The 13,105-nt window shown below is 30.9% G+C and overlaps 1 protein-coding gene across 2 annotated transcripts in view; it reads left to right on the plus strand.

Annotated features, from left to right (window-relative positions):
* The first annotated feature begins 891 nt into the window (after positions 1-891).
* The window catches only part of LOC140432288 (uncharacterized), a 33,170-nt gene continuing 20,956 nt past the window's right edge, over positions 892-13,105 (plus strand). For both annotated transcript variants that reach the window (XM_072520105.1, XM_072520104.1), the window contains exons 1-3: positions 892-1,143; positions 1,483-1,678; positions 1,735-1,860. In XM_072520105.1, the coding sequence (XP_072376206.1) occupies positions 1,576-1,678; positions 1,735-1,860 (229 nt within the window). In that variant the 5' untranslated portion in view covers positions 892-1,143; positions 1,483-1,575. The remainder of the gene's footprint in view (positions 1,144-1,482; positions 1,679-1,734; positions 1,861-13,105) is intronic.

Genomic DNA, 13,105 nt, shown 5'->3' on the forward strand with positions numbered 1-13,105 from the left:
TTTTTGCGTTTTATAAAATTTTTTAAAGAAAATAATATTATTTTACCTTTTAATAAATTAATCTTTTTAGAAAAATTATTATGATTCAAAGTTTTAATTGAAATATGTACAAATCTTAAGTATAAATCAGTTTAAGACTATTTTGTAATAATTTCACCAATATTCATTCATTGTGAAAATTATGTTTTAGATACTACTAGTTGTTATTTTAAAACAAGATTAAATAGTACCCATACAGCGTAAAAACTTTCACATATAGGTACTATTCATTAAAATGTACTGTTAAAGTTTATTTTGTTATTTCAAAAATAAATCAGGAATGCTTTTTGTTGTTATTAAAAATTTTTAGATGAAATGGAAGTTTTGGCGAAATGGAAAATTTCATAATTTAGTAAAAAGTTTCATTGAATTTTTTTAAATTGAAATTTTTTAAAAATGTTTCGTTAATTTCTGGGCAGAAAAACAGTATAATAAAAAGTTATGTGACGGTTTCTCGTTGTGTTGGAACAAACCAATTTTTAATTCAAAGTTATACATTTAAAAAAATAAATACTTTGAATATTGTAAATATCATACATTTTTAAGTTTTAAAATTAAAAATTTAACAATTTAATATATTGACAATAAAGATTTTATTGTGAAAAAACAAAAAAAAGTCAACAAAAAAAAAGTTTGCAAATCAATGGCATCGAAATTTGTTTCGGCGTAGATGCAAGTTACCCGTTCGTACTCCTTTCCCACTTCCCCCTAACTACATATTTCATTATGAAATTTTCATGATAGTTTTAAGCCGACGGCCACGGCACCACGCTGTGGGTTTATGCAGCCACCCTCTTAAACCGTAACCAAATCGCCCATTTGAACTGCTCTTCTATAAGCGTCTATATTCTTTGGTAATGGACCGTGGAAGTGATGACGTAGATTTTATTGACATCTGTCAGTTTCACTTTCCAAACAAACCTTGTTTAGTGTGGATAATTTGTATTTTTCGTTATTTTTTCATTTTTTTTTACAGAATATTTCCGCTTTTTGCAATATCTAAGTATTCTAATAGTTACGACAACAATTTTACAAGGTTGTGTAAATAATAAAGCATGTTGTTTTATAAAAATAGCAATAAAATGCATGTATCAATAAAGTAAGGTTAGAATGTCTTTAATTTAAATTTTTAAACTATATTTCATAGAAATAGAACACTGAATTATGATGGTATTATCGTAAAAAACACTATACTTAAAAAAAAGCAGCAGAGGAAGCAAAATGTTAACTTTATAGAATTTAAAAAGTCTTGAGATTGGGCATTTCAACTTTTGTTTGGAAAGTAATTGACAGTTGTGACGTCACACTTCCACCAAAGAATATAGACGCTTCTTCTAGTCTGTCAAAATATAACTACTTCGCAAAAAAACAATTACTAAATTCACTAGACAGTTCGGACAGAGAACAACCCAAAACCCAACACATGTGTCTCTGTTATTCTAGGGTTCGGACAGTTAGTAGTTGACATTATTGGCAAGAAAATTAATTTGTTTTGAATAATTGTTGGAATAATTTTATTTAATATATTTATTAGCTATGGATTTTAAAATTGAAATTAAGAAAGAATTTGTTGAATATACAGATAGTCAGATATGCACATCAATAGATCTTGGAGATTTGAAGAATGAACCTGTGGAAGGTAAGAGAGGTAACAAAAATTAGTTTTAAACAGTTTGATATAATGGTATTTTTTAGCTGCGGAAGAGAAAGTAAAAATTAAGGAAGAGTTTGTTGAATGTGTCCAAAGGAATATAGAGGATCAGCTATCCACATCCATAGATTTTGGAGAATTCAAAAATGATACAGATGAAGATAATTCAGGTGAGAATAAAAATAAGTACATACACAATGTGATATACCTAATCACTTAAATCTTTGTAAGTCAAGTGACATAATATCAATGTTTTTAGAGAAATGAACAATGTTCTTAAAGACTTATTTTTTTCTTTTCTTATTACACATAAGTCCTCAGTTTTACATGTTTCATAATGTTTCTCTTGATATTTTGTACTTGGTTCATTTCATCATACTTAAGTAATTTTCAATTAGGCTATTATTATTTGCTTTGTTGTCTACTATGTACCCTTTTTGTCATCTGTTAGTAGGTACTTTTAATTTGACATTTACATTCTTTTCTGTCTTTCTATGTCATTAGATATAATAGTGTTTATCATGATACTATGACCAAAGAATATAGACGCTTATTAAGCGTCTATATTCTTTGCTATGACTAACAAGATAGGATCGTCCCGTAGCACAAAATCGGTCGTGTTCGCGCATGCCGTCATTGGAGAGCAGAATTTGAATTCTTGTTAAAGTTAAATGGGATTTTTATGCATTCTGTGATAAAATTATTCAATTAGCAAAATAATAATATTAAATAAAGGTTTAATAATTACAGTAATCGTACACAAAAGGATATCTCCAAACTATTTATTAAAGATTATTTATTGACACATACAAAAAATTGACATTACGAACGTGCAAGTCTCCAATTACGTCACGACTTATGCGCAATATCTTATCTTCTTAATCATAGTATCATGAGTGTTTATTGCAAGGACAGTATACTAGCACATTCTCATACATTGTAGATCAGTTCCAAGTTAGCAGAATATGAGAATAGACTACATATCAGTACACTATCCTCCTTATAAAAAACATACCTATTAATCAGTTGTTGTTAATTTGTGAGCCAATTTTCCAATTAAAAAGGAGAAATCAAATGTTGTGCTAGAGTATTAGCAATACATTATAATATAATTATTATATCTTTTAGATTTGACATACTTAAAGTTTGTTCGCCTAACAGAAAAGTAGAATATAAGAGGTTCTGAAGAAGTATCTACTTGTTACAAAATCACTTATACTGTAACTGATTATATACAAAAGCGTATCAAAAGTAACAAGTAATGGCAATCTACACCTCTAAAAAAAGATGCTTAATTTGCAGTTTTAACAGATATGGATTCAGTAATCCTTACGAATCACATTTATGTCTGTTGAATTTAATTATATAAATATAATTTTTACTTTTAATAGCTCTATGTATGTGTGTTGGTATAATTATAGTGTTGGTTTATAATTATAGTGTTATTTAAATAAACTTAGAACTGTGAAAATTTTTAAGGTATTTGCTGTTTTCTATCAACGTAAGTAAGTAAATTTAATATTATTTTGACTCTATTATAATAATTATCTATTATGATGATAAAAGGGTTGCAAGTGTGAGTCCATAATTGAACAGATATATTAAAAAGGTCAATCCATACTCACAATCTAATATTTACTTTCAAAGTGTTACAGAAGTGATCGGTTTTGAAGCTTACAATATTTGCCTCATCCTCAGGCCCAGCAAAGAGTTTGTTTTGTTAAAAAATAATAATATAGATATCACCAATAAGAAGTTTTCTGCTTACATCCAGGGTACTGTCTGTCTTCATCTTTTCCTTATGACACTATCATTGTAGTGAGGTGATATCTTGATCATTATATATGTATGTAAATAGAAGGTCTTACAAGGTAAAAACCTTTAGGTTTTTACCTTGTAAGAACTCGTGACAAAAACAACAAAAAAAAAGGACATCATAGTGCATAATATGTGATTTTCCATCTTCAAACTCTTTGCTATGCCTGAGGATAAGGCAATTATTGTAAGCCTCAAAATCAGTGGCTTCTGTAACACCTTGAAAATAAATACTAGATTGTGAGTATTGACCTTTTTAATATATCTGTTCAATTATCTATTATTTTATTAGAATATTAGCCTGTAAATAATACTTTGCAGGTTTGTATATACAGTCACTAAAACAAATTAATATGTCGAACACGGATTCTGCCGATGAACTAGTAAACATACCTTTAACTATCCTCAAAAAGAGATCGAAAAAAGGCCATTTAGGCATAGATGTTAAAGAAATAATTGTAAACGTGTATAAGCATGAGTTACAAGAAAATCCGGCTTTAATGTTGTCCGCTGTTGAGAAAAGAATAGCTGATAAATTTGGAGTATCGGATAGTTCTGTGTTTAAAGTTATTAGAGAATATAAAACTACACACACATTAGTTGCACCAAAAAAATGTACCACTCGTAAAGGCAAACTCGAATCTGTAGATGATTTTGACAAGGTAGCGATAAGAAGAATAGTGCATCAATTCTTTTTTAGAAATGAAATTCCCACGATAGATAGAGTTCTATCTATCAACAGGTCAACGACGACCCCAATCTACCTGATTTCAAATGTACTACTTTTTACAAGCTTTTGAAAAAAACTTTAATTCAAATTTGTAAAACGTGACAGGAACAGTATTCTTACGGACAGAGATGACCTTGTAATCTGGAGAAGAGAATTTTTAAGGCAGATAAAAGATCATAGGAATGACAATCATAAAATATATTATTTAGATAAGACATGGATTAACGCCGTACATAATAAATCAAAAACATGGATTGATAAGTCAGTCACCTCATCAAGACAAGCATTTTTGGATGCATTCTTGACAGGTCTGAAAAATCCATCAGGTAATATTTTTTGTTGAACATTGAAATGGATAAATAATATTTGAATTTTTAGGTAAAGGAAAGCGACTGAATATTTTTCACATAGGCAGTGAAGACGGATTTGTGCCTGACACTCTATGGAGTTTTGAATCAAAGAAAAGTGGAGATTACCATGAGGAAATGGATGGAAAAGGTTTTGAGAGTTGGTTTGAAAAAATGTTACCCAAATTGGCAACAAATTCTGTGATTGTAATGGACAATGCGTTGTATCATTCCAGAAAATCTAAAAAGATCCCCACCACATCTTCTAGAAAAGCGGATATCCAAGAATGGCTAAATCTAAAAAAGCAACCTCTTTGACGACTCACTTCTCAAAGTGCAACTTTTAGCACTTTTTAATCAACATAAAAAACAGTATGATAAATACATCATCGACGAAATGGCAAAAAGTCAAAATAAAATTGTTTTAAGATTGCCACCATGTCACTGTGAGTTGAATCCCATAGAAGTTTGCTGACATGAAAAATTTATTTGATGTAGCTCTATCCACCATAACTCCGCAAAAATGGAAAAATTGTGTACAGCATGTTATCCTAAAGGTAGAACCAAAAATGTGGGAGTTAGATATTTTAGTAAAATCCAGAGTAGATTTAATTATAATAAACCCTGATGATGATAGTACATCTAGCTCATCAGAATAATATTTTGCACTAAGTTTAAGTATTTGTGGATTAGGCCTACCGGGGCACATAAAAAAACGCACCATTACCACTCTACCTCTATGGTGGTGTGGAAATGAGTCCTCTTCTTCTTGATGTGTCTACCTGTGACAAATGTTGGCGATCATCATGGCAATCTTCACCTTATCTCCCACAGCGCGGAAAAGCTGCATACATGTTGTGTTGAACCAGGTTCTGAGGTTCTTCAACAAGGATGTTCTTCTTCCTGGACCTCGTTTTCCAGATATTTTTCCTAGCAGGATGGCTTGTAGAAGGGCATATCTGGATTCATTTCGCATAATGTGTCCAAAGTATTGTAACTTTCGAGATTTGATGGTGGTCAGTACCTCTTGGTTCTTTTTCATTCTTCTGAGGACCTCCTCATTGGTGACTCCAATATAATATAATCATTACTGATAACATTATTACTTATTTCCAAATATTGGTCTTAAAGCGTAAAATGTATAAAAACAACTTTCTATTTTTAGCCTTTTGATTAATACCACAATTAACTAATGATGTGTGAATGACAGTTTTCAAAAAGTAATATTTAAGTATACTTCTTTGGAAGATTAATCATTGATTACTATTATTTTAACAGTACTCCTAAAAATTATAAATTAATTCATTTTAAATTCAGATGTTATAGACTGCTAGAATCTTAATACAACCCTGTACGATTATATAAACATCAGGTTTCACGTGTTGTGTGTATGTATTTGTTGACACGCTACTTTTTTGTTAAGTGAATTTAGTATAATTATATATATTTTCCTGATATATTGTATTCTTGTCATGAGCTTCTAAACATTTGGAGATGCCAGTATTGATTCTAGACTATCCAACACATGGCTGTCTTGTCTATCTTGCCCAGGCCTGCTTGCCTTATAAGAGATAGTATAGTTTATTTGATGACTCTATCTCCCCTACAAATATCTGTTTAACCTGATATTAGAAGCAATAATAAGGAGGACAAACTTCTTAAACAAAAACATTATTACAGGTCAACTTCAAGAAATAGCATAATGCAGATGATATAGTCGTCATAGCAAAGACAAAGATGAAACTTATATATGCAATTGAGAAGATAGATAAGAAAGCAAAGAAAATAGGGCTAGTGATAAACCAGCACAAAACAAAATACATGACGATAGGGAAGCTCAGCAAAACAACTCAGAAATATCTCATAACATAGAGCCACAAATTTGAAACTGAATCCACCTTTAGCTACTTGAGAGTAGGGAAAACTTCAAAACATAGAATAGAGGAAAGAATTTTGAAATGAAAAAAAAACATATGGAATGAATAGAAACCTGCTAAGAAGTAAGACTCACAGTAAAAGAACAAAGGTGAACCTATGTAAGACCTGTTGTTACATAGGTAAATGCTACCATTATGAAAAACTTGTGAGCCTTCATACTATTGATATGTATCCCAGTTCTAACCTAGCCTGTAGTATCATATATAATTGTTTGTACAGAAGAATTTCATTTCTCTTCTGTAGAAATATGGAATTTCATATGGACTTTGCAATTTATATGACTATTATCCATTTGATTTTATCCTGATTGATCACTTCTTTGGCTGCACCCCACTTTTCCTCAGAACCCCACCCCTCTAGTCCAGTGTGTTGCCTAGTGTCTAGCGGTATCAGTTTTGACTGTTCTACCTAACTCAAGGACAGAGGCAAAAGCTCAATATTTTGGAATAGAAAATGAGTCTGAGACTGGATCAGTTATGTTTTTATTTCTAGAGTCTGAACCGGCACATATTTCTGCACTGTATCTTTTTTCCTTTGCTTCATTTTTCATGTTTGTTCCCATAAGTTGAGAAAAAATGTCAACATTTGGTACACGAGAGTGTACTCTTATGTTAAGGATATAATCCTCCAGAGTTCTTCAGCTCTATAAGTTATCACTTAAGGCAACACTTTTTTCCTTGTATCTATGCATTAGTAGCATAAATCTCATTATAGCTGTAGATATATGTGTAGGTCATATTCCTCATTTTTTTATAACACTGCTGTAATCTTCATCACAAATGTAAAATCTGTATTCCTGTATGGCTATGAAACATAGAAGATATCAACATCCATAGTACCCAATTCTAAGTTATTAAAGTTTGTTTCACGAAAAATGGTTGAGTGCTTAATGGTTACCTGAGTTGATCCTATTGTGTATACAAGAGTCTCTCAATAAACTACCGAAGTACACAGGGTCGCACTTCAGAAAGTTTGTTATTTAATATTATATTTCATTGGTAGCTGTGTAATACACGATTATAAAAATTTATTAAATTATTTCATATGGTATTTTCAGGTTGTTCAAGTGAATATACTTGATAATTGAACAATTTTTAACATGAAGAAAGTAGTTTTTTTGTTCTACGTGAATAATTGTAGTATATGGATCTATATTCAGAAAGGTACTTTCCTTCACACTTTTTACAGGCTTAGGACTGTCAGCAAAAAACTGGCGTGTTTGAAAGTTTTTGCTCTTCCTAATCGGATATCGTTAAAAATCTACAGTAATACTAGTTCTATTTACAGTATATACATACAAACGAATACATAATGTACAAAAATAGATGAATTAAAAAAAATATAGAAAAATATATACAAGTTAATATTTACAAAAAAAATACCCAAAATAACCAAAATATATTTATGAATTCCTAAATACCTAATTCTGTTTCGCTGTCGCTATCCTCTTCAAGAATAATAACAATTGGTTTAATTATGTGATTCAAAGTAACATATGAATTTTCTATGTTCATTACATGGCGTACTGAATTTTTCCAACTTTCTGGGGAGATATCATCAACATATTTCCTTAGTAATTCGACTACACTACCACTTAAAGTCGGAGAAACATTTTGTGACCTAACATTTGACTTTAGTTGGTGCCACATATGCTCTATGGGATGAAATAAACAATAGTAAGGCGGAAGCCGTAACACTGTATGTCCCATGTCCTCGGCCAATGCGTCACAAACATATACTTTTTTAATAGAAAATGATTTTAACACTTCTAACAGTTCATTTTTTAAATAACTTTCTTCAAAATATATATCGTTTTGTAACAGGTAGTTTTGAATTTAAATTTTCGTGTTATTTGCACTTGGAGACTTATGTAATTGACGACTTTGGTAACTTGCATTGTCCATTACTATCACACTATTTTGAGGAAGGTTAGGTATAAGACAATTCTTAAACCGTTGCTCAAAAAGCTCTGCCGTTGTATCCTCATGGTAGTCCACGCAGAAGTCTTTAATGTTCTTTGCAGAAAGCCATAAGGCATTTGGGACCCAACCATTTTCTGATCCTGCATGTAAAATTGTTATTCTTTTCCCTTTGTTTGGTGGAGCTTTTGTTTGACACCTGTTGGAAGAATCGGACCATCCTTTGGATGGTGTTTCATGAGGGTCAAACCATGTCTCGTCAAGATAAATTATTGGTCGATCTTCTGTACGGTACTTTCTTATGGAAGTTATATATTCAGTACGCCACTTTTGTAAACGATGGGACTCCATAAGCACTTGCCTTTTGTCAATTGTACGATATCTGAAGCCCATTTTAGACAAAATCCTCCAAAGACTAATGCGGCTACAGTTTATTTGTGTCATCATTAGTAAGCTGTTGTTTTAAAGCATCTAATGTAGGTATCCGTTGCTCTTCGTACATTGTGTAAATTTTTCGTCTTATTAAGTCCTTATCACTTTCGTCAATACATTTGGTAGAACTGGCATCCTTACGCTTCCTTCTTGACTTAATGGGATTTGATGTAATTCTTTTCACTGTGGGTAGAGGTATTTTTGTTAAATCAGATATTTCACATTGATAGTGAAACTCACTGTTAAAATGTTTACAACTTTATGAAATAAAATGTATTCTAATCGTTTTTATAATTTTATACGATTTTTTAATCGTTTTTATATTACCAGGAATTTATTATACAAACAAGATAACGATACTCCACAGTAGCTTCAATTTTACCTGAATACTTACCTGCTCAACTAATGTTGACTAAGCTGGGTACTTGCGGTCGGGTTTTATTGCAATCATTAAGCACTCAACCATTTTTCGTGAAATAAACTATACCAATAGAGCATTATGAAAATTCTTTATATATTTTGGCTTAATCAAATCTTGAATAAAAATTTATGGATCCAAACCAACGAAGGAAATGTCATAACACTTTTAACATCACATTTATTTACATTCTGTAATAATGATTACAATAAGTAAATTGTTTAGTTAAATTTCAAGAGACTTGCAGGAGACTGTCCAGTGACAATAAACTATTAAATCATAATTTTAGTAGCAACATTATCTTTGACTCTCTCATAAATGTGTATAATAAATTAAAAAATTTTTGAAAATTTTAAAATGTAAAAACTTGTTGGTAGATTGCTTAGTGTCTGGCGCTTTAGCTTTATATTTGCCTGGGGCCTCATAAAGTTCTTCTCTAACTTGTTGATGCGGTTTTGCAGTTGTATATCATATTTTTGGGAGTAGCTGGCAATTTCTTCTTTGACAGTCTTCATTTGAAGATCGCTATTAAAGTATTCATTCGGCATGTACCACGGTGCATTTGGGATAATGTGGAAGGTAATTGAATGGAATCTCTCCAGGATGTTGATATTAGATTTTGACGCAGATCCCCACAGTTGGATTCCGTAGCCCCATATTGGCTTTATCACTGACTCATATACTAGAATTTTATTATACAAATTCAGTTGTGACCTTTTTTTATTAGCCAGTACATTTTACTGAGTTTCAGACCCAACTGTTTTCTCTTCGTGAATATTTTTGGTACTTCCACGCTAATCTTTTTTATAGAAATTTTGCGTCATCCTTTTGTTGTAGTACTTGATTATTTAATGAGACCGTTGGGCATGTAACTTTTCGCTTACTGAACATACTTACTTTACTTTACTTTACTTAATCAGTAGACCCATTTGTACCTTTCGGTGTTGGGCCGTTTACAATACAATTCATTAAATTACAATATTTGACAGTCTTCTGAGGTGTCCTAGCAAAAACTTCAATATTTTGGATATGTTATGCAGGGAAATAAGTGTCAATTTCTGCAAAACTTAATCCAGGGAAAAATTGTACAGGGAAGAATATATCTTGGCTGTGAAATAGAAGAGTTCCATGAAAATCAATCACTATACTGTTGATGCTAATGATTGGAATGTTTTTCTTAAAAAATCATATCTTTTTCTAGAATGTCAGTACCTGGCGTTTTAGTATTTTTTTTACCCTGTAGTTTCTGCATAAACAAATTTATATAGTTTAATTTTTATCAGATCAGAATGAAAATTGAACGTGCATGCACTATAGAATAACAAATAAGTGCAAACCTTGAAGAAACAACAATAAAAATTTATATTTGTAAATGTAAAATTTGTTTTAAGCCATTTAACCAGGCAGATTCTTTGAAACGACATATAGAAACGCACACTACAGAAAAGCTTCACGAATGTGCAGTTAAGCAGTTTGTTCATATGCCTTACGTGTGAAATTTGTTTAAAGCAGTTTTCTAACAAAAGTCCTTTGAATAGACGTGAAAAAGCATACTGGAGAAAAGCTTTACAAGTGTAAAATTTGTTTATAGTTGTTTTCTCGCAAATTTCATTTGAATACACATTTGAGATTGCACACTGGAGAAAAACCTTACAAATGTTGAAGGGGTGCCGGTTTTCAACGCCCCTTCAGGGATAGTCTTGAATGATATCAGTGTCTCTTTCAGCGGTTTGCACTTGCTGTAAGTCCAATGTTTCGCTACCCTTAGAGTGCTCAGTAGAGAAACTTAGATGGACTCTTAAAATGTGCTGTAATCTGGCCTGTTGAATAGGTTGATACAATAAAATAAAACACTTGCTTTTTTAGCTAGAACTGTAATGATCGGCCGATCTTAGGTCAAAAAGGCGGAGAGTAACATTTTCTACGAAACAAGTCAATTCACATTGTGATAAGGAATTTATTTGTGTATCAGAGGGCGCGGAAATATATTTATTAGTTATGAAATAGAATTATGTGGTTGGAGATTATAGTTCTCCAACAAATGTGAAAGACATTTGAAAGTGCACACTGAAGAAAAACTTTACAAATGTTAAATTTGTTTTAAGTGGTTCACGCAGAAAAAGTTATTTTCTTCTATTACTATGGAATTAAGTAGTTTGAAAAGGTTTCTAATAGCATTTTGTGATGCTAACCCTTAAAGTGTAAAATATGTTTTCAACAATTTTCCAAACATTTGAAATTACACATTTGATAAACTTAAATGCAACAAAGATTAATTTTTGGTTTTCTACAATGGAGATTTTTATGAAATAGAGGAGCTTTTTAATAATCTAGAAAAATTAAATTTGGTCAAATTTTTCGAAGTCAGAAAGTAATTCTAGATTTGCACTACTATAAATATACTCACAGACAAAAAAATTGAATATTTCTCCATGCTGTTTTTTTTTTCGATGAACATTTGAAAAATATGCTAATTATATAAAATCACGATTTTTTTCGAAAAGTTACCAAGCTAAGATTTTGATAAGAATTGATTCCTGTTTTCTGTACTCCGGCAGTTATTTATGTATGTTCTCTGTTCAGTGTTACATATGCCGCAGTAAGGTGTATTTTGTGAATTTTTCACGTCGTTGCCTTCTTTCCAGTAGTTAAGGCACTTGTCTCCACCTTTTTTTCCCTACATGTATTTATCGTGTGAACTAAAAAAATCTAACAGTAAATTTATTTCAGCTATTTTACTGAGTGGTATGATTTTTATGTTGTAACATGAATCTGTTAAAGTATTCTTAACATCGGTGAATAGGACATGCCGTATATCTATAGTCCGTCTTACGTTTTATATTCAGTATAAGCTCTTATTAACTATATGCCACTTTTACTATTTTTTGCATTTTTAATTGTTTCTATCCTTATCTATCGTTGCGTTGTTGTCAATTCCATTTTCTGTCAAACGTCTCAATCGGTTGTCATATATCGATACTCGTAACTCCATTTTTTTTTTCAAATATGACTTTATTATTCCAAAGTGTTCAAAAATTATTCTCTTTCAGTCTAAGAAACCATCTGTGTTAGCCGATTGTGTTAACTTTATAACGACTATTATAGAAAAGCTCTTTTATCTAGTATCTATTAATTTGAATTAACAACCCTGGTAACTCCATCAGGTTCTGAGGCGCTCTACCGTATATTTCTTATTAACTAAGTATCAATGTATAGTTTCATAGTAATTCTAGCTGTTAATAAACTTATTAAGGGGGTAGTTCAATGAGTAGCATTAAACTAAACTAACAATTTTACAATCATTTGAGTAGATGGCAGCACGTTTATTGTATTCTAATATTTTAATTTTTCCGAAATTTAATTCTCTGAACAGCGACGTTGTTTATCAGCGATTCTAAGTACTGGAATTTCGGATTGGATCATTCTATATAATTTTTGTATCGTGTTGTTGTTGCTGTTTTGATTTTGAGTGTTGTTTTTTTAGGTTTATAAACATTTTAAATATTGTATACCAGTCTTGTTTCCTAATATTGATTGACTGATGAAGAGCTAATGTAATATAAACTAAATTTTACTAATCTCTCTAATCAATAATAAATACGTTTTTATAATAATGTATGTACCTAAGGGTATATTTTAACTAATAGATACAGAACGTTCATTCATTTGAAAATATTTTAATTGTATTTGAACAAAATTCGGACGGCAATTTTTAATTCTTTACCTGCTTAAAAATATATATTTCAAACTGATAAAGAAATTTGCAATTGTTTGAAATACAAGTAAATAATGCTCAAAAAACAATATTTCTAAGAA

This window comes from Diabrotica undecimpunctata, chromosome 1 (genome assembly GCF_040954645.1).
Source record: "Diabrotica undecimpunctata isolate CICGRU chromosome 1, icDiaUnde3, whole genome shotgun sequence".
Taxonomy (NCBI): domain Eukaryota; kingdom Metazoa; phylum Arthropoda; class Insecta; order Coleoptera; family Chrysomelidae; genus Diabrotica; species Diabrotica undecimpunctata.